Below are 25,634 nucleotides of genomic sequence, written 5' to 3'. Positions count from 1 at the left end.
AAGCCCACTAAGTCAAGTGTTTCTGAGAAACAGTCCTAGATGGCTACTGTCGTTATGGATCTAGTTGCTCTGTTCTTAGTCTGAGAAGAGGAGTCACCTCCTCCACTCCCCTCACCCGGAGGCCTTTCACCTGGGACAAAAACCACTCCCCTCCATCTGGGGCCAGACTCACCTCATATGACCTGAAATGGAGCCGTTCCCACTCTACCAGGTGCTGATGGATTTTTTTGTGGGCCTATCTTCCAGCTTTGGCTTATTAAAAGGTTTACTCACTGGACCAAGTCTTATATTCCATGATAAGAGAAATTGTGGAGAATTCCTCTTTCATTAGTAAAGAGTTATCTTCCTCCCTACCCCAACTATCTTCCCAAGTCTCCCAGGATTATCTATCCCATCCTCCCCCTCATCACCCAAAATTCTGCTGGCATGAGCCTCAACACCTGGGGAAATGATGCTTCCATAGAACTGAAATGAGAACAAGGTGCTCTCCTCCCCCATAGGAAGAGGGAAACAGAGCCCCTAAATTGTCTATTGGGAGAGGCAGAGGAAGAGGTACAGAAGTCAGTTTCCTCCATCTCTTTCTTTCTAGATTTCCAGTACAATCTGGAGACTGTTAGTAAGAAGGCCTTTCTCTTCATGCATCTCTTTTCCCTGGGGGCAGCTGGTGTCAAACTATTCTGGAAGGCTTCAGTACCTTGTTAGCTTTGTACCTGGGACCCAGTCAATCGCTTCTCTATTATAAAATGAAGGGGTCTCTCATGTCCCCTCCACTTCTAACATTGAATGTTCTGTGCTATAAGTGTCCTCTCTCCTCCTTAAATTGTCCTACAACACTCTGAATCTCTGGATTCTGGATCATCAGAATCTACCTTGCATTATATTTATTTGGACTCCATGGTAAACTGTAAGCTCCCTCAGGATGTGTATCATTTTCTATCTTTTTAACTATAGTACCCAATACTTAATAGTTGCTTAACAAATATGTACTTAAATAGAATGAAACTTTCCATCTGTTAACATTTTATGCTCTAAAGTCCCTCTCAATTCTGCATTCTATGTTCTGTGTTTTGAAGTGCCTTCCAAAAATGACACTCTATGTTCTAATGACAGTTTCAGCTCTGACATTGTATGGTCTATAAAGTGAAAATACCTCTTTTTTGGCTAAAGAAGGAAAATTAAAGGGGTTAAATTGGAGATTTCTGTCCACTAGGCTCCTGAGTTCAAATGAGGTTGTCACCCTTTCCTACATGTATTTCATCCTGATGGGCAGCAAACCAGAGTCATGGGTTCTTGACTTAAACACATAAAACAACTTTAGTTATAATAATATAGTTAGTTACATAAACTTATTGGCCCTAGACACCTAAGAATGAGCCAGAGATAGATTGCAAACAGCTAATTTCTTTTTAAGGCTGTCTTTGGTGTTTTCATTTTAACCTTGTTTCACAGACCTATACATAATATCAAGGGAGAGAAATGATTCACAACAAAATTTGTTCCTTTGCTCTATGTGAGTGGCCCTGGGTACTCTACATGTTATACAGTAGAATTGGGCTTGTAATTATGAAACCTGAGATAGAAGACTGAGCTTCAATATTTAGCATCTGCATGATCTCGAACATCATTTTACCTCGCATTTTTTAGCCTCAGTTTCATCATCTATAAAATGAGAATCATAATATATGTTACTACCTCAAAAGGTTATAGTGAATAAAACCTTTTGGGAATTTTCAAGGGACATATAAATGTGTGCTGCCATCATCACATTATTAGAGATGGCCCTGCCTAGAACACAGAGCTTAGAGGCCTGTAACCCTCAATTGAAATGAATTTAATTAATTGAACTCATAGTCCTTGGGAAACAGAGGTCCTCCCCAAACCCAGAGCCTTCTCCTCCCTGCTGACAGCAACACAGTCTGCCTAGTTCCTGGTGGGTGGAGGCTGGGAGAGGCTGGGGCTACTTTAGAAACTCTTTTCCCTAATCCCTCTTCCTTCATCAGAGAAGGCTGGCCACGGCTTTCAGAATGAAAGAAAAAGAGACCAGAATAACCTGAGATTTAATCAGAAAATTGAATGTCCCATGGGGCAAGGAGGAGGCACACCTTTCATGTTGGTTTGGCCAATCTGAGAGAGAGAAATTGCTACTGCAATTCAGTAAATATTGATTGATGAATAAGGGAAAGAGTTTAGTAATCATTTATAACTATGAGCAAAGGATTGGGGAGACAAATAGAAAAATCAGACAGACCCTATTATCAAGGAGCACACCTCCAGGAATGTTTTAGTCGCAAGTCAGCTGAATGGAGGGTCCCATGATTCTTAGAATGCAGCATCTGAGACAGGAGATCCATTCACATCCATTCACATGTGTGCCATTGTGTACTCTGGGGACACAATGAAGAATAAGCCACAGTCCCTGCCCCCAGAACAACCAAAACTCAACTATAGCCCTGGAAATGGCTAAAAAAAATCCATTTTGACCATGGAGGAACTACGAGCAGCTAGGTAGCTTGCTGGAGAGAACACTAGGTCTGGAGTCTTCCTGGAGAACTTCCTTAGTTCAAGCCTGGTTCCCAACATTTCCTAGTTTTTTGATTTTAGACAAGTCACTTAACTGCTCCTCAGTTTCCTCATCTTAAAAAAAAAAAAAAAAAAAGCCTCACAACAGCTTATATCTCCCAGGGTTGTTGTGAGGATCAAATGAGGTATAAAAAAAAATTTAATAGCTTTTTAATGACAGAACATATTCATGGATAGTTTTTCAACATTGTCCCTTGCGATCACTTCTGTTCCAACTTTCTCTCAGTTCTGATTCCTACTATCCTAAATAATTTCAATTATCTATAAATATGATCATAATACTGACACTACCTTAATGGACTCTTGTATGGAAAGTGTTTTGAGAGCCAAAAAGGGGAATTATCATTTGTGTGCCACTACTGCACCCATTTGTCGTCCAATCATTTTTCAGTGGTGTCTGACTCTCCCATGCTCCCATTTGGGGTTTTCTTGGCAAAGATAATTGGAGATAAATTTCCATTTCCTTCTCCAGCTCATTTTGTAGATAAGAAAATTGAGGTAAGCAGGCTTAAGTGACTTGCCCAGGGTCACACATCTACTAAGTGTCTGAGGCTGCATTTGATGAGTCTTCCTGACTTCTTCCTGACTCCAAGCCCAGCGCTCTATCCACTGAGTCATGTAGCTGCCCACAGTATATTCTTATGAGTATATATATGTTTATATATTTTTGTTTCTATACATACATATGTGTATGTATATACATGCATACAGATATATATATATATATATATATATATATATATATATATATATATACATCTCACATATCTGTTGAATGAATAAATGTAAGAATGGTTGAATGTCTCCAGTTCCACTTCCCCTCTGTACATCAGTCTGTGGTTTCCAACATAAGTGTCCCAAGTTTTTCAGGTGCCTCCTTAGTCTCCAGGACCTAATATAGCTGTTTGGCATTCGAAGCTCTTCATCACTTAGTTACTCCTTTCCAGACCTTTCCAGTCTTCTTATACCCCATTCCCCAACACATACTCTTTGATTCAATGACCCTGGCCTCCTGTCTATGCACAAATAAGACACTCATGTCTCTGCTCTGGGCATTTTTTCTGACTGTCCCCTATTTCTGAACTATTCTTCCTCCTCTGCTTCACCCACTGATCTCCCTGGTTCCCTCTAAATCCCAATTAAAATCCCACCTTCTATAGGAAGCCTTCCCCCATCTTCTTTAATTCCTTTGCCTTCCTTCTGTTCATTATTTTCTGTTTATCCTGTTTTTAGCTTTGTATATACTTGTGTGCTTGTTGTCCCCTTCATTAGATTGTAGGCTCCTTGAGAGCAGCTACTGCTTTTTTTTTTCTGGTCTTCCTGGTACTTATAGGCAATTAATATCAATTGCCTGATTGTTGTTCTATAAAAGATCCCAAAATCCCCAACTTGTCCTTTTTCTTTTCCCAGATTTGAGACTCACAGACTTCAACTGGCAGACACAAGCTAATGGATATGCTCACCACACAGACAAGTACTACAGCAACGAGCTGATCACAAGGAGGGGGCAGCCCTTTAAAATCAAGATATCTTTGAACAGACCCATCACCTCTCTGGAGAGGCTGATCTTCACAGCCTCAACAGGTAACTGAATTCTTTTTTTTCCTCTTTCCCAGGACCCAGCATAGTGTTCTACATGTAGCAGGCACTCAATAAATTGTGTCAAATTTGTTGTCACAAGATGTTACGATTAACATAAATATGCAAGACGGGATGTAAGAGCTCTGGGCTCTGTTTGTGGGACCTCTCTAAGATTGTGATGAATAATGACTAAGATCCCTTCAACTCTATTGTTGTTTGTTTGTGTCTGATTGAGATTCCATTTGGAGTTCAGCTCATTTCCCCTACTCTCTCCTAAATCCTTGTTCAGATATACTACATGGATTTCATTGTTCTCTGTTGTTTTTGGAAAGGCCCAAACCCCTCCGAATCAGCCCGGACCAAAGCCGTGATGCCGTTGTCTACCGAGTCAAGTGGCAGTTCCTGGAGTGCAATACTCGGGTCCAACAACCAAGACGGTTCAATGACCATCGCCATCTCCAGTCCAGCCAATGCCCCTATTGGTCGATACACACTCAGCATTCAGATCGCCTCTCAAGGTGGAAGCACCTCCACAACTGTGGGGACATGGGTTCTACTGTTTAATCCCTGGCTGCAAGGTAGGAGGCAAGCCCCCTCCCACATCATGAGCCCACCACTGGACTGATTCCCAGTCCAGGTGAATCTTGCAAGGGTTTACAGAAGAAAAAGGGGGGATTGGAGAGAGCTCTACCCCTACCCCAGGAGGCAGGAAAGTTGGGACATAATGCTAGTTCTTCCATTAACTTGGGGTTATCTTGAGCAGTTCACTCCCTGTCTCTGGCCCTCACTTTCCCCATGAGGAGGTTGGGCTAAATCATTTTAGAGGCTTCTTTTGGTTATAATATTTTACATCCTAAGTATCCTTTCAAATCAAACATTATGCATTGTGTTTTTTTCTAGTTCTGATATTCTGTTTTGGGGTCCTTTCTATCTCTAATGTTCTGCTTTTCATGCTTTAAGGTTCCTTCCAGCTCTAAAACTCTCTTCTCTACATTGTGATGTCTCTTGTAACTCTATCCATCTCTGTTCTGTCAAGGGCTTGTTATAGCTCTAAAGTTCAATGATACTCATTGGAGTCAGGGAATTAGGTCAGTGACTCTCAAAGGTGAATTCTAGCACAAGGACTTTATGCATCAATATTTCTGAACCAGTTAAATCATGAAGATATTGTCATAGCATTCAGTAGTTCTCTGGCAGCATCCATGCCTTTAGATTTGATGACAGTATTACAATAGACTAGTAATACTGAATGACTTCCTGGTGATGTGGACAGCTACTGTTCCACATTTCCCAAATTCTCAGCACTGAAACACAATGACCTCATCTCTTCAGCCTGAGCCCTTAGAGTATCTCAGTTTATTTAGACATAGGACTTAGTGCTGGTTGGCAGCAGACCCTTTCTCCAGCCTCCCTTCCCACCTGCATTTTTCCAAAAGCACACACAGGGAGTCAGAAACATCAAGCCTAGACCTGCCATGTAAAGAAGGGATTAGTTCTGTATGAATTAGCTGGAAAGGGTAGAGTCTGAAACAAAGGCTGGAAGACATAAGCTTAAAGTAAAGAAAACCTTGTCAAGAATTAGAACTAGCCATAAGTGGCACATTCTGCTTTACAAGAGGTTTTTAAGCTGATCCTGGAAACATGATATTATAGAACCCATTCCTCTTCAGGCATGAGTTGGACTTGTCTGCAAGAAGTCATAGATCCCTTTAGCAGTCTGATAAAGTGAATGAACCTGCTCACAGAATAATTGTTGTTTGATTTTTAAAATCATAATAGAAGGAAATGCAAAATGTCGGAAAGAGATTAGTGAAAACAACAATATAATTGCCCTCCCATACAAATACATGGACCAATTGAAATATATCCATAGAACCTCAGGTTAAGGATTTTTGGACTAGAGGATATCTGGGGTACTTTCCAACTCTGAATTCTGTGTCAATGAGTTCTTTTAAAGTCCAAGAGTGGAACTTTCTCTGAAACAGCCAGTTCCTTAGTATAGAGTGTATCTGGGATGAAGTGGAAAAATGAAAGGGCCCTTTCTAATTCTCTCCCACCTCGAACATTTCTTTTTTGGGGTTTCCAGAGGATGCTGTATTCATGAGGAATAATGCAGAGAGAGAAGAATATGTGGAGGAAGATGCTGGCATCATATACGTAGGGAGCACAAATCGAATCAGTATGGTTGGCTGGAATTTTGGACAGGTAAATTAATAATAAGGCAACCAAAGGTTGCATACAAGTTTCCTGAGTGATTGACTTCAAAGAACAAGTTGGATTATCATTTGTATATAACTTGTGTGTTAGTCATTTAATTAAAAAATACATTCAGCTCTTTTTGGCAAATGTTTTCATTCAAAATTCTAAGCTCCTGCTCTGTTCTGCTCCTTTCTTTTAGCTTCTAGTGTAAGTATACAGTGCAACTAGGTTTTCTCATCTTGGAAAAACTGGCTTGCTACATTTTGTAGTTGGAACAGCTGGTTACACAGCCCTGACCAAGATACTTTCTTCCCCTGAGCCTAAGGTTCAAATGAGGGGATTGGGCTTTTATTGCGGAATCATTTCAGTCATGTCCATACTCTTCATGATCCCATTTGACATTTTCTTGGCAAAGATACTGGAGTAGTTTGCTATTTCCTTTTTTTATAGCTCATTTTACAGATTAGTAAATTGAGGCAAACAGAATTAAATGACTAGTCCATAGTCATACAGCTAGTAAATATATAAGGCAGATTTGAATTCAGGTCTCTCCATTTACCTTGTGGCCCTTCCTCAGGGCCTCTCTCCTCCCTTCATTACAGTCATGTCACCACTATTAACCCCAGGCTTCTCTTTCTGAACAGTTTGAAGAAGACATTCTGAACATTTCTCTCATAATCCTGGACAGGAGCCTCAATTTTCGCCGTGACCCTGTCACAGATGTGGCCCGAAGAAATGACCCTAAATACATTGGCCGAGTGCTGAGCGGCATGGTAAGGAGAGTATTGTCCAGCCCATAATCAAGGCTCTGGACAATTCTAACTTGGATCCTGGCTCATAACATTTCTTCTTCTAACATTTTTGTCAAAGTAGTCAGACCCTCTGCCCAGCAGGCCCAGAAACAAGGCAGGGTTCAGTCCATAAACTCTAGTATTGTCAAGAGCCAGGACCCAACCTAGGAGAAAGAGAGAGAGGACATTAAAACATACTTCCCAATGTTCCACATGGCATGGGCAAGGGAAGAAAATAAGCATCTGTATAGCACCTGCTATAAGCCAAGCACTGTGCTAAGCACTTTAGAAATATTATACTCTCCCCCCAAAAAAAGAAACATTATTTCCATTTTACAGCTGAGGAAACTGAGGCACATACTAGTAGTCTCTCATTCATCCAGGGTTACACAGCTAGGAAGTATCTGAGACGACATTTGAATGCCATCCTCTGGACCAGCTGGAGGCTCTGGAAAGTGCCCTGGCCTTAGAAGGAGAAGACTTCGATTCAATTTCCAGCTCTAATGGCTGGGTGACCTTGGGCAAATGACTTCCCCTTCTGAACTTCAGTTTCCTAATCTATAAACAAGGGATAACAATTTTTATATCACCCATCTTAGGTCTGTTGTGAGGAAAATGCATTTTAAACCCTCAAAGGCTTTAGAAATGTGAGCTGTTATTATCCTGGCTCCACTCTGCCACATCCCGCCAGAGCCTTCATTCATTCAGCAGGCAAGCAAGCCTTCTCCAAACAATCTCTCCATACCATCCTGGGCAATCCTGAGAAGCCGGGATAAGAGACAGGCAGCCCGCGTCCCAGCACTTCCAGGCTGGGGTGTCGGGAGAGAGCTCGGGTACTAACACGTTACACAGGAGGAAACTGAGTCCCAAAGAGGTCACTGACTTTCTGAAGAAACAGAAATAATCATTAGAAAGTGAAGGTACAAACCCTGGCCTTCTGAATCCAAATCTTTCTTCCCCCCCACTCTTGTTGAGCTTATAACCCAATAAAAGAGACATAGATAAAAAATCTTCCACCTTGACAGAGTGTGAGGTCAGACCAGTTAGCCAAGTGTTCCTAGGAAAGCACTGCATCAGGAATGCTGGGGGAGGCTCAGGGGAGTGTCCTGCGACGACCTCATTCCCGGGACGGCCTCATCCTCTGGAACAAGTGCCCTTAGCTCTGGTACTCTTCCTGCAAGAGAGGCCTGCCACCCGGAACTGGGTCAGCCTTGGCAAGGGAAGTGAAGTAGTCTGAGCATCGTGGAATGGCAGTGCTGGAGGGAATCTGAGCTCGCTGCACGTGGGACAACGGTGGCCCACAGCCAGGAAGGCACCCACCTCACGTGGAACCAGAGTCCCAAGCAGTCAGAGCTACAGGGCTCCTCACTCCCGGTGGGAGTGAGCCAGGACACTTGGCTCCCTGCAAGTATTTTAAAGTTCAAAGTCAAAGGGGTGGCTGTAACTTGTTACCAGTCACCTGGTTAATTAACTAGAAATCTCCTTACCTTTCAACTTGTTAATGAGCTCTGATGGCTGGGGAATAGACTTAGCTAAAAGGTTAAAAGGTAGAGCAATCTCTCTGGCTTTGAACTTTTTAACTTTTAACATTTTAACTAGTTAATTGAAATGACTTAGATGCAGGCCAGAAGCCCTGCCTGTCTGGTCTAGGATGCCAACATCTCTTCCTACTAGCCTTCAGAAAGGCATTGCAAAATCTCCACTTTGCTGTCCCATTCGCTGGAGATTATTTTCTCTTCTCTTAGCCAGAAGTCCTGCATTCCAGGTCCATCTTTTGTCATTTTCTTTTCTTTTCTTTCGGATTCATCTTTGTCACTTTGTCATTTTTTCCCTTTTGGATCCAGTTGGGTTAAGTGACTTGGCTAGGATGTAGCTAGTATCTGAAGCCAAATTTGAATTCGGTCCTCTTGACGCAAGGGCCAGTGCTCTATCCACTGTGCCACCTATCTGCTCCTGATTCACCTTGTATTCTTAAGTCCGCGGGACCTGAAATCAGCTCCCTCAGTCTCCCTGTTTCACAAGAGGACCCGAGGAGGGACTTGTCTAATATAAAGTTAGTAATGGCAGGCGCAGGTCTTGAAGTCAGGACTTCATGGTGAGGAGGAAAGATCTCTGGATTTGGAATGAGAAGAACTTGGGTCTGAATCACAGAACTGTGATCCTGGAAGTCACTCAGCTGTTTTGGGTGTCAGATCTCTCACCTGAGAAAGGAGAGGACTGGGCTAGACCCCCCTAAGGTCCCCTACCCCTTGAAATGCATAAATCTGTATTCTCAGTAAGAAGCAACAGCCTTCATTGAATGAGTGCCTTCTTCATTGGGTGGAACACTTTGTTTTCTGGAACTCTCCCTGCTGTGCCCCGCTGCCCCTTTATAACTCAGATAGGCTACAAATCAATAACCACTGAAGCTTCAGAAGGCAGGTGAGACTTTGAAAGCTAAAGTTTCAGAAAAAGTGAGAGCATTGAAGGTCAAGCCAAAGATCAGAGAAGATTGGGGCTGAGAAGCTGAAGCCTGTGGCCTGTGAGGCAGCCGGGAAGGTCCTCCACAGTGCCCAGCCCTCCCAGTTGGCATTCTTTGTGGCTTCATCGGCTGCTGATTCATTCCTAGCCCCTCAGGCAAACCGCTTTATCTCCCAAGAGTTTCCTGAGCTGCATTTAGGAGATGATCCCTCCCAAACTGTCAGCTAGGCTGGGCTGAGTGAACTACCCTAATTATCACCTGCATTGCCTTTTGAAAGTATCAGAGCTCTTCAGTAACTCAGCTGATTACTACTTTCCATGCTTCGGCCCTGGTGATTCAGGAGATGGGGACAGATGGCGAAATCTTTCATCTTGGCCTGTCTGTAACATATCTTATGATCTCAAATGATGGTCCATCAGAGTGGGAGGAAGGGAGAAAGATTTGTAGGTCTTTGGCTCAGCTGCAAACAGGGGAGTGCTATCTTCTTCTAGAAAGAATCATAGACATCAGCTACTGGAAGAGGCCTTGGAAGGTTAACTGTCAGAGTTGGAAGGGACTTGCTAGTAGTCCCCTCTCATCATTTTGTAAAAGAGAAAACATTCCAAAAATCAGTGCCTTCTCTGAAAAAAAGTAAAGAGTTTTTTTTTAATCTATGTTATTAATAATATAGCAATAACAAAATCCAAAGGAAATAATGGAAAGAGAAAGTTGATTCAAAATAGCTATGAAATATGCATAATATCTGAGAGTCAGTATACCAAGAAACAAAATAGATAGATATAAATGGATAGGTAGATGGATGGATAGATAGATGAACAGATGGATAGATAAATGAATAGGTAGATGGATGGATGGATAGATAGATCAATGGATGGATGAATGGATAAACAGATAGATAAACACAAAGCAGTGTTTAAAAAAATAAAGAATAGGGGCAACTAGATGAGGCAGTGGATAGAGCATCAGCCCTGGAGTCAGGAGGACCTGAGTTTAAATCTGACCTTAGACAGTTAATATTTATTAGCTGTGTGACCCTGGGCAAGTCACTTAATGCCAGTTTCCTTACCCCCCCCCAAAAAAAAAGACTTGAGAATGACAAGTAATTGAAGAGCTATTCACTGCTCATGGTTAAACTTTATGAATGAAATAAAAATGATAAAATTCCCTATATCAACTTTAAAATTAGTACTTTTTTAATCAAACTAACAAAGGAGTAGTCTATCGAGCCAGACAAAATAATAACAATTCATTTGAAGGAACAAAAGGGATAGAATCTTAAAGGAAATGAAATTTAAATAGAAGGATAAAGAGAGAACAACACTTCTAGATTTGATGTTATAAAGCAATCATTATCAAAACTATTTGGTCCTAGGGGAAAAAACAAGAAAAAAAGTATATCAGTGGGATATAATATGTCTCATTCATTCAATAACCCAGCAAAAACAAGAATATAAACTACTTACAGAAGAACTCTCTATCTGACAAACACTGCTAAGAAAACTGGAAAGCAGTTTGGCAGAAATTCCATTGTTGTTGTTCAGTCATGTCTGACTTTATGAACCCATTTGGGGTTTTCTTGGCAAAGATACTGGAGTAGTTTGCTATTTCCTTCTCTAGCTCATTTTACAGGTGAAGAAACTGAGGCAAACAGGGTTAAGTAATTTGCCCAGGGTCATACAAGTATTTAAACTCAGATTTAAACTCAGAAAGATGAGTTTTCCTGATTTCTTGCCCAGCTCTATCCACTGTACCACTCAACTGCCCTAAAAATTAGGCTTAGACCATCATTTTACACCATATATCACAGATAAGCTTAAAAAAAAAAGACCTAAATATAAAAGGCTACCCCATTAAGAAATTAAAACAAAATTAAATAAGACATATCTCACAATTATGGCTAGGGAGATAATTCTTAACCAAATTAGGAAATGGATCACAAAAAGATAAAATATATAATTTTGTATGTGAAATTAAAAGGCTTTTGAACAAATATAATTAGTACCATAAGACAAAGATAATTTGTTTTAATGGTTTTGATGAGTTTGGCTAATAACAGTAATAATAACAATATTTCCCTCCAACAGATCTAAAAATAATTTAATAAAGAATGAGAGGAAAAACATAGATTTAACAATTATAGTGCTAAATATAAATGAACTGAACTTCCTGGGGGGAAAAAAGATACGGTCATCCAACAATAGGTTGTTTGTAGAAAACACATTTAATAGAGAAAAATTTTAGTAGATTTAAATGAAAAGATTGATATAAAATTTTCCATGTTATTGCTAATTCATGAGGAGTCAGGGTAATACTGAAGATGTCATAATCTATAGATGTAGAAATCGAGACCCAGACAGTAAAAGGTACTTGTCCAAAGTCATCCAGTGCCCAGATCTCAACTCCCAAGCCACTACTTCCCTCTTCACCATGCTGAGCTCTTCTCATCTGCCACTTCTTCTTCTCCTCATTCCCTCTCCAAACATTGCCCTCTTTCCTGCTCTCCACCAGGGGAGTTGACTGGACAAGTATTTTTCAGATCAATGGCAATGATGACAATGGGGTATTATCTGGGAACTGGAGTGGAGATTACACTGGAGGCAAGGATCCCCGGAATTGGAACGGCAGTGTGGAGATCCTGAAGCAATGGAAGAAAAATCGTTTCCAACCTGTCCGCTTTGGCCAATGTTGGGTCTTTGCTGGGACCCTGAACACAGGTATTCAGTGGGATACTGGGGGAACTGCAGTCTGGCTGAGCCAGTGCCAAATAGGGAACTCACTCCCAAAAGCTTATCCCAAATTCCCATCCCTGAATTAGGAGTCAGGAGTATTAGGTTCCAGTTCCAACTTTGCTATTGCCTCCCTTTGTGAATTGACAACACTGAGACTCAGAAGAATGGGGAATAATCATATTGTATCACCTGCCTACCAGGGCTGCTGTAAGTTTAATGCTTTATGAGCCATAAACTGCTATAGAAATATGTTATTATTATTATCCTCTTATTACCCATAGAAAAGGGCCAAACAACAGACTTATCCAAGGACTAGCATTAATTAAATGTGGAGAGAATCACCTGGCTGACCAGACCACAGCAACACTTAGTAATCCTCTGCTAAGTTACAACCTCTAGGTTGTGACCTGTGCCAGCAGGGAGGGACATCTCGTACAGGTGAAATTGCAAATCCCTGAAACACAAAGGTTTAAAGTAAAAGATGCTTTGAGGCTTACAAAGCATCCCTGTATCAAGAGCGCTGGCTGGCTGGCTGGCACCTCATTTTATAGATGAGGAAGTTGAGGTTCAGAGAACTGAACTGAGCCACCAATGACTACATGGACAACCCTGTATTGTCAGACCTCGTATTCAGGTCCAGATCTCCTTATAACTCCAAATGAGCACATCAGTCTCTCCACTGCACCAAACCTACTGCAGAAGGTTATTGTGAGGAACCGCTTTTGTAAATAGTATATAAATGGAGATTGTCACCACTACTGCTGCCACCATCACCATCATTGTCTTCTAAGCTGTCTTCCTGGTTTTTGACTTCCAGTGCTTCGGTGTTTGGGGATCCCTGCCCGGGTGATCACTAACTTCAACTCAGCCCATGACACAGATCGTAACTTGACCATAGATGTCTACTATGACCCTCTGGGAAATCCATTAGAAAGAGGGAGTGACAGTATTTGGTAAGTCCCTTTCCTTCTGTATTGACTCTGGTATTAGAGAGGTGGGAGGAGGAGAAATGCAGACCCACAATGACTGACAGACTGATGACACATCCAAAGTTAAACCATTCTGACATAGTTCGGAACAGGATCTGAAAAAATGGAACATACTATGTAGTGTTTTGGTTATGGATTACCTAGAAAACCCATTGTCACTGCCACAATGGTTATCCACTCTTTGGAATCAAGCCTAATAAAAAGAAAAATATGTTTTGGAAATTTCACTCAGTGCAAAGAGTTTTTAAAATTATAAAAACTCTGATTAGCTGAGTTCTTAGAATTTAAAAGTGGAAGCTCCTTTAGGAAATAGAATGTTAGTGCTGAAAGGGACCTGAGAGCCAACAACTTTAAAAGTGATAGGACCTTGAAACATTCCCCACCTTAGGGGATGCGGAATATAGAATGTTAAAGCTGGAAGATTTCTTGGAGATATCTAATCCATATAGCTCAGTTTACTTAGGTAAAACATGAGACCCACAGGGGTTGAGCGATTTGCCCAAGATACAACTAGTAAAATCAAACCTAGAACCTAGACCTCCTATGTTCCAGTCTTCTTTTGCAGAATTTTACACAGCCACCTGGTATCATTTTAAATGCCTTAAGAAGTCTGTAGGGGTAGAGAATTCCACATCATTCTCCTATCCTCCACACTTGCCTAGCCCAACCAGATGCCAGCAAAGCAGCTCTGCACATAACCATATGGCCCTGACTTTGCATCAGTATTGTAGGAGGCCAGAATTTATGCCCAGTGCTCTTCCAGAAGTAGCCAAGATCTCTAAGCACCCCCCTCATAAAAGTCTAAGTGACTGCTACACAGAAAGTTGTGGGATCTGGTCCCTACCACCATTCTCTTATTTGAAAGGGGTAGTGAGAAAGTAAAAATCAGAAGATGTGGGTCCTAATCCTAATTGTGCCATTACCTGACTCTGTTCCCCTGGGGCAAGCCATTTCCCCTCCAGAGTTCAATTTCCTTCTCATAAATTGAGGGGAATGGATCTTATGATCTCTAAAGTCATCTTAAAAAATTTGATTCTCTAGATGTTTATTTCTCCCAGCTGCAGCTTCTCCCAGGAAAGCCACACCCTCTTTTACTTAATCCTGACAAAATCTGGGGAAAGAAGGCCTAGAGTCATTTAGGCTTGAGTATATAATAACAACCTGTCTTTGCAAGAATTTATAGCATAGTACAAATACTATTCGTGTTTAAATGGAATCCTGTGAAAAACAGGTAATAAATAATCTCGATTTTATCCTCAATTATATTAATGTGATTCTATTTTTGGTCAGAATCCATCTGGCATTACATTTTAGAAAGTTCATCAACAAGTTGGAACAGCTCACAAGAGAGGAGAGTGGCCAGGCTGAGGAGGAGCCTTAGAATCATGACATGTAATAATAACTACCATTTATATAACACTGACTATGTGCCAGGCACTGTGCTAAATACTTTGCAATTATTTCATTTGATCCTCTGGGTGGCAGGTGTTATTATTATTCCCATTTTAGAGATGAGGAAAGTGAGGGAAATAGAGCTTAAGATCATATGAAACCAGATTTGAATCAAGTCTTGACAAATCTTGCCCCAGAGCCCAGGTGCCCTATCCATGGTGCCATCTAGCTGCTCCTAAATGTGAGAATCATTTGAAGGAATCTAGGATATTTAGCCAAGAGGAAAGAAGAATTGGGTGGGGACATAATCATTGTCTTCAACTATCTGACACTTTTGAGGCAATGAGAAACAGCCTTATTTCTCAGCTAACTCTAGAAGTCAGAATTAGAACCAATGAAGGGGGATTTCAGTGTCTCAGATTTTGCCTCAGTATAATAAGAATCTATTATTCCAAGGACACATAGAACTGTCTAATAAAGGAATAAGCCGATTTGTTAAGTAAGATAAGAATACTGGAGTGAGCTGTAATACCCTTGGAGTGTAATAGAAGCGATTCCTGATCAGGTAGGAGTTAGAAGCCCCAAATTCCCATTCATCTTTTAAGATTCTGTGATTTAGTAAAACCCAAAGATCATGTGATTTTCTGATCCATTATGGCATAAAGTTCCCTCTTTCCTAAATAATGGTTATTACCTCAAGGATTGAAAGACCCAAGTGCAGTAAATTGTAGTCATGGCTTCAGTGGCATCTGATCACAAGGCAGATGGGGAAAGAGCATCACCTGTTTTTTTTTAGCATTACCCGTTTTTCACTGGTACAGCTTGCTGAACTATGTACAGGGCAGGCCAGTCCACATTGTGTCCATCCTGCTGGTCAGATCAGAAGGAAAGCAATATTGAGCCAATATAAGGTGTTATTCTCTCAGATTAAACTTTAGTGCTTCTCAAAGGATCTTTCTTAAATTTGAGCCTTCCTTCCCCTGCCCCTACCCAACACCCAAGTCAGAAAATATAGCAGCTTCAACATATCCAAACAGATCTTCAAGTCAGAGCCAATCTTTTTAGTTGTGAGGAAGTAGGAAATATGTTTGTCCATGGGATTGGGGGTAGGGGGAAATGACCCTTGTAGTAGAAAAAGTACTTGACTGAGAGTTAGGAGCCTATTTATTCCCTGTATGACCTTGATCAAATGTCTTTTCTAATCTACATTGCAGTTTCCCCACTTATAAAATGAGCTGCAGGAGACTGGATCAGTGCATCTTAAACTTTTTTCACTAGTACCCATTTTGCATCCACCCAAGAAATTTTTACACAGCCATGGGCATATATGTATACAAATCAAACATTTGTATACAATATGCATACAATTTTGTATACATCGTATTTGAGGTATACAAATCAAACATTTACTGATAATAGATCATAATTTCACAACCTTCACAGTCAGTTACATGACTCTATCTCACAACCCACGGTCTAAGAAGGTTAGAACCAGATAATCCCTTAGGGCCCTTTGAGTCTTAATAGTCCTCAAATATAGAGCAGAAGCTCAAGGGTTAAATCTCATTTTTAGATCTTGGAGTTCATCCCACAGTTTGACACCAAATGTCTGCTCTGTATCTACTTCTCCAGAGCCAGGGAGCTATTCTGTGACTGTTGTTGTTACCGTAAAGGAAGCCTCAGGCGCCGTCCAATCAATAAGCATAACCAAATCATCTGAAATAGTTTGGGCTGTGGTTAATTTTTAACTTGACATTTCCATTAGATGCACGTGTCTTTGTATACATTTCATTTATCTCTGACCGATCTTGGGCTTCTGAATCCACAAAATGGCTTGCACATTTCCTGTGTTTAAGGGGCCTAGAAAGCATTGGTTTGAACACAGATCCCCTGACTCTGAATTCAGCACTGTTTCTGTTTTGTCTTGGTTCCCCTTAAAAGTTTCCTCTGGTACTGAGAACCAGAAGGGAAAAAAAAATCCTTTTTTCTTAAACTCATAGGGTGATAGAGCCTCAGACTCAGAAGGCACAAAAAGGCCTTTTATTCTAACTCACTCTTTCTACCATATCTCCTCCTGACCAATTATTTAACAGTAAAATGTTTCCAAGATTTATGTTATTCCTGATAGTGTCAACCAAATCATAAGAAGCCAACATTTTAAAAATACCTACTTGGTGTGTACTAGGTGATAGAAGTTAGAGAACATTGAGTGTGAAGTTAGAAAGATGAACAAGACATGCCCTGCCCTTAAGGCATTTATGATCCAGTTGGAAAGACAGCAAGTATGTTAAAATGCAGCTTATAATGACTGGGAGAAGCAGTAAGTGTGCCAGTCACATCACGCGATGTTCTGTAGGATGCTGAACCACCTAATACCTGGGAGGAGAGAAGGGGCAGAAAGGAGCTTTGTTAGGCAGACTGGGCAAGCATCCTCATCCTTTATCTCAGATTCACTCAGGGATCTCTGACCCATCAGCCAGCACCTTAGCCCTGTTCTCTCCCCAGCTTTATACCTTCCCCTGGAATTTCTTAAAGTCCTGCTTCCCAGAGAACCCCTTTCTGGGTGTCTATCTGTCCAGATTTTCCTCCTGCAGACAGAATGCTGTTTGATAACTTTTCAGGAAGAGAAATTTTAAAAATTGGTCCATGATTTTTGAGACCTTTAGTTAATTTGTGAGCTCATCAATTATAAAACACTGACTGGCAAACCCTTAGAACACTGATTATCTGATCTGGAAAGGGCCTTAGATTATTGCAGTTGTCTTTCCATTTCAATTGTTGTACAGATAAAGAAACTGAGGTCCAAAGAAATGAAGTGGCTTGCTTACTATAATAGAAAGAAATGGGTGTGTTCTATACCTTCTAGCATGGAATTATGGAAATTTATCTACTATAACTTTCCCTGTAAACTTTCCCCACTAATGTTCTCCACCCCCTGATACTATTGTTACTATTTCCATAGTCACAGAACCTGTGAGACAGGAATTGCTTTCTATAGCTACTCTCCGAGATAAGAATTTACATTCGGGAGTCGGTCTGTTATAATAATGAAATATGGAACTGAGAAATAGGGTCTGAACTAGCTGTGTGATCTTGGACAAGTAACTTCACCCTTCTAAGTCTTGATTGGAGTGCATGGCCCCGAGATCATTTCCAGCTCTAACACTTTATGGTCCAACATTTGTGCCAGGGCTTTTTTTTTTTTTTTTAATTTTCTAATATTTTGTGTTCTTGGGTTCCTTCCAGTTCTAGTTTCTGTGAATTCTTTGAGCTCAAAGGAGCAAGGTATATGCCAAGAACAGTCTAAGTTCTCAGACCTCACAAGATCTTTCCTGGTCCCCATACCTATCATTAAGATTCCCTCAAACAACTTTATATTTACTTGTATGTTATTCTCCCAGTAGGATGCAAGTTCTAGAAAGGCAAAGAGTAGTTTTATTTGTAACACCTGGCAAAGTATCTGATACATAGTAAATGCTTATTGATTGAAGACTTTTATGGATAAATATTCCTTCGGAAAAATAGCTTCTTCCCAAGGGCTTGATCCCAATTCTCAACCTAGAGGCTAGGCTCTAATTTAATTCAATAAATATTTAAGAGTGTCTACCTTGTGCACAGCACTATTATAGGTGATAGGTATACAAAGGCAAAAAGAAAAAAAAATTACTTGTCCTTGTGGATCTTGCCTTCCACTATGGAGTTGTACAGAAAAATACAAAACAATTTCTTTTTATTTTATTTTATTTTTATTTTTATTAAATAACTTTTTATTGACAGAACCCATGCCAGGGTAATTTTTTACAACATTATCCCTTGCACTCAATTCTGTTCCGATTTTTCCCCTCTCTCCCTCCACCTTCTCCCCAAGATGGCAAGCAGTCCTATACATGTTAAATAGATTACAGTAGATCTTGGATACAATATATGTGTGCAGAACCGAACAGTTTTCTTGTTCCTCAGGGAGAATTGGATTTAGAAGGTATAAATAACCTGGGAAGAAGAACAAAAATGCAAGCATTTTACATTTCCTAGTGTTCTTTCTTTGGGTATAGCTGCTTCTGTCCATCCTTGATCAATTGAAACTAAGTTAGATCTTGTCTTTGTTGAAGAAATCCACTTCCTTCAGAATACATCCTCATACAGTATCGCTGTTGAGGTATATAACGATTTCCTGGTTCTGCTCATTTCGCTCAGTATCAGTTCATGTAAGTCTCCAATCCTCTCTGTATTCATCCTGATGGTCGTTTCTTACAGAACAATAATATTCCATAACATTCATATACCACAATTTACTCAACCATTCTCAATTGATGGGCATCCATTCATTTTTCCAGCTTCTGGCCACTACAAACAGGGCTGCCACAAACATTTTGGCACATACAGGTCCCTTTCCCTTTTTTAGTATCTCTTTGGGGTATAAGCCCAGTAGAGACACTGCTGGATCAAAGGGTATGAGCAGTTTGATAACTTTTTGGGCATAGTTCCAGATTGCTCTTCAGAATGGCTGGATGTGTTCACAATTCCACCAACAATGTGTCAGTGTCCCTGTTTTCCCACATCCCCTCCAACATTCTGCATTATCTTTCCCTGTCATTCTGGCCAATCTGACAGGCGTATAGTGGTATCTCAGAGTTGTCTTAATTTGCATTTCTCTGATCAATAGTGATTTGGAACACTCTTTCATATGAGTAGTAATAGTTTTAATTTCATCATCTGAAAATTGTCTGTTCATATCCTTTGACAATTTATCAATTGGAGAATGGCTTGATTTCTTATAAATTAGAGTCAATTCTCTATATATTTTGGAAATAAAGGCCTTATCAGAACCTTTGACTGTAAAATGTTTTCCCAGTTTATTGTTTCCCTTCTAATATTGCCTGCATTAGTTTGTTTATGTACAAAAACTTTTCAATTTGATATAATCAAAATTTTCAATTTTGTAGTCAATAGTGATCTCTAGTTCTTCTTTGGTCATAAATTCCTTCCTCTTCCACAGGTCTGAGAGGTAAACTATCCTATGCTCTTCAATTTATTTATTTATTTATTTATTTATTTTTTTTTTTTTATTTAATAGTCTTTAATTTACAGGATATATACATGGGTAACTTTACAGCATTAACAATTGCCAAACCTCTTGTTCCAATTTTTCACCTCTTACCCCCCCCCCTCCCTAAATGGCAGGGATGACCAGTAGATGTTAATATATTAAAATATAACTTAGATACACAATAAGTATACATGACCAAAACATTATTTTGCTGTACAAAAAAATCAGACTCTGAATTATTGTACAATTAGCTTGTGAAGGAAATCAAAGATGCAGGTGTGCATAAATATAGGGACTGGGAATTCAATGTAATGGTTTTAGTCATCTCCCAGAGTTCTTTTCTGGGTATAGCTAGTTCAGTTCATTACTGCTCCATTAGAAATGATTTGGTTGATCTTGTTGCTGAGGATGGCCTGATCCATCAGGACTGGTCATCATCTAGTATTGTTGTTGAAGTATATAATGATCTCCTGGTCCTGCTCATTTCACTTAGCATCAGTTCATGTAAGTCTCTCAGGCCTTTCTGAAATCATCCTGTTGGTCATTTCTTACAGAACAGTAATATTCCATAATTTTCATATACCACAATTTATTCAGCCATTCTCCAACTGATGGACATCCATTCAGTTTCCAGTTTCTAGCCACTACAAAAGGGCTGCCACAAACATTCGTGCACATACAGGTCTCTTTCCTTCTTTATAATCTCTTTGGGATATAATCCCAGTAGTAACACTGCTGGATCAAAGGGTATGCACAGTTTGATAACTTTTTGAGCATAGTTCCAAACTACTCTCCAAAATGGTTGGATTCGTTCACAACTCCACCAACAATGAATCAATGTCCCAGTTTTCCCACATCCCCTCCAACAATCATCATTATTTTTCCTGTCATCTTAGCCAATCTGACAGGTGTGTAGTGAGTATCTTAGAGTTGTCTTAATTTGCATTTCTCTGATTAATAGTGACTTGGAGCATCTTTTCATATGACTAGAAATAGTTTCAATTTCTTCATCTGAGAATTGTCTGTTCATATCCTTTGACCATTTTTCAATTTCCAATTTATTTATGATCTCATTCTTTATGCCTAGATCATGAACCCATTTTGACCTTATCTTGGTGTACGGTGTTAAGTGTGGGTCAATGCCTAGTTTCCTGCATACTAATTTCCAATTTTCCAGCAATTTTGTCAAATAATGCATTCTTATCCCAAAAACTGGGGTCTTTGGGTTTGTCAAACACTAGATAATTAAAGTTATTGGCTGTTTGTCCTTTGAACCTAACCTATTCCATTGATCAACTAGTCTATTTCTTAGCCAATACCAGATAGCAAAACAATTTCTTAAGGAGAGGAAGGGATGGAGGGATTTGAAGAAGTTTAAGAACAGTTTCCCTCCAGTGTAAAAACGGTTCATTTGTAAATATTCAAATTGCATAATGTAATAAAGGTCTCTTGGCCCTAGCTAGCCCCACAGGTAGGAGGAATTTCTAATATCAGATTCTGAGGGTTGATTGAATGCAGGGGCTAGATTTGGATTGTGGATAAAAACATTTACGTTGGATGAAACATTTAATTTAATTCATTTAATTTTTTACTTCAGTTTTCTCATAAGGTGGAAGTTGTACTAGATCAGGGCTTCTTAAACTTTTTCCACTCACAATCCCTTTTCCATAGCCACAGAACCTATAAAATAGGAATTGCTTATGACCCCGGGCACAAAGGTATATAAAATAGGTATACAAATCAAACATTTACTGAAAATAAATCATAATTCTGTGACCCCTCACATTCAGTTATGAGACGCCATATGTGGTTGCAACCCACAGTTTAAGAAGCTTTGGACAAGAAGGCTCCTGAGGTCCTTTCCAGATCTGTGATTCTGTGATCAAGTCTAACTTCCTCCAAGAAGCCTTCCCTGACCTTCCTAAGCCAAAGGATTCTCTCCCTTCCCTAAACCCTTGTGATCTTTGTTGTCTTAGGTAGAGTCTCTTGGATTATCTAGTTATTTTTGGTCATCCCTATTTTCTCTATTAAAAGTCATCATCTCTGCTAATAAGAGTAGTTATTTAATTTGTATAGCACTTTCAAAAATGATTTCATACCCATTAATTCATCTAGTCCTCACAACATTATCTGCATTTTAGAGATGAAAAAAGTGAGATTCAGAAAAGGAAAGCAAAGTTGCCCAAAATCACAAAGACAGTAAGTGAAGGAGACAGAAATTGAACCTTTCTTCCAAATCTAGTGTTCTTTGTAACAAGCTCAAACTCCCTGGAGGCAGGGGTTCTATTTCTTTGTTCTTCAACTATGCAGAGGTTAGGGCTTTGTGTAAAGCTTGATGAAGGTTGGTTGATTGAATAAAATTATTCTCCATTCCAGATGTGGGAGCAGAACAGAGATAGAGTACTGTAAGGTTCCAGATCAGTTCAAGATCTTTGAAACTCCATGACTTACTGCAGCAGAATCACAGACTCTTAGGGGTGCTTCAGAGGCTATCTGGTTTATAACCCATACTTGAAAACCCCTCAATCTATCAGAGTTTCTTTGTGTCTTGGGAGAAACATCTCTTTTTCAAGTTTGTGTGATAAATAACTTCAGTTGAAATAGTTCTACTGCAATACTCTTTTTCTCTATCGGTAAAACAAGAGGATTATGTTAATTGGCCTGATCCTAATGATCTAAATTAATCATGATTTGATTATTCAGGAATTTCCATGTCTGGAATGAAGCCTGGTTTGTTCGAATTGACTTGAGCTCACAATATAATGGATGGCAAGTGTTGGATGCAACTCCACAGGAAAGAAGTCAAGGTAACCTAGTGAAATTAAGTTGGTCTGACTTTTCTCTTGGTTCTTGAATAGGTTGTGGATTAGCTAAATTTTTATTTCTTTGAGAAATGGGGAGGATGGTTATTTCAACTTGCCTTTGAGATTATATTTTCCCTAGCAAACTTATCCCCATTTTTCTCTTTGGTTTTGCCTCATAATAAAATGGCTTTGCATTCTCTGATTTCATATCACTTAAAAACAGAGACTATAGCTACTCCATGGGGCAATTAGGTGGTGCAGTGGATAGAGCACCAGCCCTGAAGTCAGGAGGATCTGAGTTCATATCTGATCTCAGACACTTAACGTGTCCTAGCTATGTGACCCTGGGCAAGTCACTTAACCCCAATTGCCTCAGCAACAAAAAAAAAAAAAAAAACAAAACAAAAAAAAAAAAAAATAGCTGCTCCACACCATGCTACAGGAATCAAGGAAGCCATCCTAGGATTTAACATCTGCCAGGGAGAAATTTCCTAAAACACTGCTTTCAATGTCATTCCCTGCCCAAAAATTTTCACAGATTCCCTACTTTCTTCAGGATGAAAGCTTAACTTCATAATCCAACCTTAGTATCTATATCCCAACTTTATCTCCCATTTCTGTCAAGCTTAGATCCTCTGTTCCAGCATGACCATCATACCAACCCAAATACAAGGTTGCCTTGTGTTGCCCTGTTTCCACCTCCTTTTTCAAGTGTCTGCAACATCCCTACTCCTCTTTGTGAATCTGGATTTTACCCATTTTAAGGCCTTGCTCAAGTCTTTGGCATGAAGCCTACACCAGCTGCCATTGCCCTCACTGATCTCTCCTTCCTATTTTTGAACTCAAGTTCATGAAATTTTTATCCTTAGAAAAGAATTCACTGGTTAACTAGTCAAACTATGTCTATAACAGTTCCGATGACAGGTCATTCAGCCTTAACTTAAACACCTCTGGCAGTGGAAAGCTCAGTGCCTCCCAAAGCAACTCATTCTTTGATCCTAACAGCTCTGGTTGTAAAGAAGTTACTCTCTTTGGATTCAAATATTTATTAATTTTTTTAACCATTCATAATTTCTCATTGTGACATAGAAGTCATTCTCTCTTCATCAAATCCTAAGACTTAGAATTGGGAAAATATTTCTCAACCATTTGTTATATGTAGAACGCCATATGGGGTTGAAGAAGATACAAAATTTAGATAGTATGTGTTCTCTGTTCTGAATCTGTTGATCCTCTGATAGTTTAACAAGAATGTTTCTAGCTTTATATTATAGCCTATCACATTGGTGATTCTTTAATGCAGTCCTATAGGACTGCCTCCAAGCTCTGGTATTTTTTGAGTAAGAATTGGGGTCTCCGCTCATCAAAGCAATGTAAAGATGGTCCTAGCAGGCCTCCCTTTGACTCTGCTACAGCACTATAGCAAATATAAGAACAAAGAACATGGCCCCATCCCTGAGGAGCTCCCATTCTCAATCTCACAATCCTGCAAAGCTTATGACAAGAATTCATTGATGGTACAGACAGTTTAATCTATCAGAGGTGAGGAGCAATCTTTCTAAGATGAGGTGTTCAAGGAAAACTTTATGGAGGAGTAGGACTTGATCTGGTTCTTGAGGGTCAGCTAGGATTTGGAGAGATAGAGAAGAAAAAGGAAGCATGTAAATGTGATTGGAAGGCCTTCTCATGATGGAGGGAATGGCATGGGGGGGATGTCTGGGCTGTATCTTTACATTTTGTCTGACTCTTTGCACCCTAGGAGTGTTCCAGTGTGGTCCTGCTTCTGTCATTGCCGTTCGACAGGGTGATGTTAACCTGGACTTTGATATGCCCTTTGTGTTTTCGGAAGTGAATGCTGACCAGATCACCTGGATTATTGGCCCTAATGATAACAAAAAGCAAACCTCCTCCAAGACCAGCTCTGTGGGCAGATTCATCAGCACAAAGGCTGTGGGCAGCAATTCCCGCATGGATGTCACAGACAAATACAAATATCCTGAAGGTGAGGATTCTGGGCCAGACAGAGTCCTTTATGCCTAGGAAGATGGCCATCCATCTCATGCCTTGTGTTTCTGAACTGGCAGACTCCCTCTTTCCCATTCATTTATTCATGTGAATAAGTATTTGCTTTGGGTACCTCCCAGTGTTTGATGTCCTAAAGGGTAGAGAGATGAATAAGGCATGGTCTTTGTCCTCATCAAGCTTACTGACCAATGGAAGCAGAAGCCATGTCTGCAACTGATTCTCTAAGGGAGTGTGAAATCAGGGTCAGCAAGCCATAAAGTATCCTGGAGGTACAGAGATGGCAGCAATCAGGAGATCAGGAAAGGCTTCAGGGAAGAGATGGTCTTGAAAGATAAATAGAATTTTAAATGGCAAAGATGAGACTTTCTGACATAGAGATCAATGGAGCAAAAGCATCCAGGCTTTGTTAAGAAGGGGAGAACTTTCCACACTGATGGTTTGTAATAATGGGACAGAAAAGCTGACTAAAGTCAGGTGGTACATGCTTTCAAGTTCCAAAATTGTGTTTGGGCTATTTAGTTTTCAGTAGAAAAGTGACATGATCTGAACAACCTCAGAAAAAAAGGGCTTGTCTCTAAAGAAAGCAGAGATGTCTATAAGCACCAATCACTGAGAAGGAAGCTAGGTGATGGTGTAATGAAGAAAAGCAAAAAAAAAAAAAAAAAAAAAAAAAAAAAAAGGGGGGGGGGGGAGAACAATGAAAGCCATTTAGACTGTGACTTTCTCCCAGAGATATCAGTGGCCATATTTGGGTGTCCTTATCATTGTGCCTAACGGAGAATTCTGTCCCCAGCACACCTTACTAAAGACCTCCTAACTAGGTGAGTTATGGCACTGGCATCACAAAATGGTACCAGTAATAATCCATGTAGAATTCTAGACTCCAGTCTGTGTCAGCAGGAAAGAATCTTCAGGCAAAGAATGGGAAGGAGTCCTTAGCAAACAGAACATCTAAGGATTTTAGAGTCTAGAACAAAAAATCCCATTGCTAGGAGATACCTTAGACTATAGAATCTAAAAATGTAGCTGAAAATAT

The 25,634-nt window shown here is 40.0% G+C and overlaps 1 protein-coding gene across 1 annotated transcript in view; it reads left to right on the top strand.

The window, feature by feature from the left end:
• TGM3 (transglutaminase 3) overlaps positions 1-25,634 on the top strand; it is a 44,631-nt gene that overhangs the window by 6,134 nt on the left and 12,863 nt on the right. The window contains exons 2-9 of the mRNA XM_031954607.1: positions 3,991-4,164; positions 4,494-4,739; positions 6,248-6,366; positions 7,005-7,133; positions 12,149-12,326; positions 13,159-13,294; positions 22,473-22,576; positions 24,333-24,575. Coding sequence (XP_031810467.1) covers positions 3,991-4,164; positions 4,494-4,739; positions 6,248-6,366; positions 7,005-7,133; positions 12,149-12,326; positions 13,159-13,294; positions 22,473-22,576; positions 24,333-24,575 — 1,329 coding nt within the window. The remainder of the gene's footprint in view (positions 1-3,990; positions 4,165-4,493; positions 4,740-6,247; positions 6,367-7,004; positions 7,134-12,148; positions 12,327-13,158; positions 13,295-22,472; positions 22,577-24,332; positions 24,576-25,634) is intronic.

This window comes from Sarcophilus harrisii, chromosome 2 (assembly GCF_902635505.1).
Source record: "Sarcophilus harrisii chromosome 2, mSarHar1.11, whole genome shotgun sequence".
NCBI lineage: Eukaryota > Metazoa > Chordata > Mammalia > Dasyuromorphia > Dasyuridae > Sarcophilus > Sarcophilus harrisii.
This window is presented reverse-complemented; position numbering and strand designations above follow the sequence as displayed.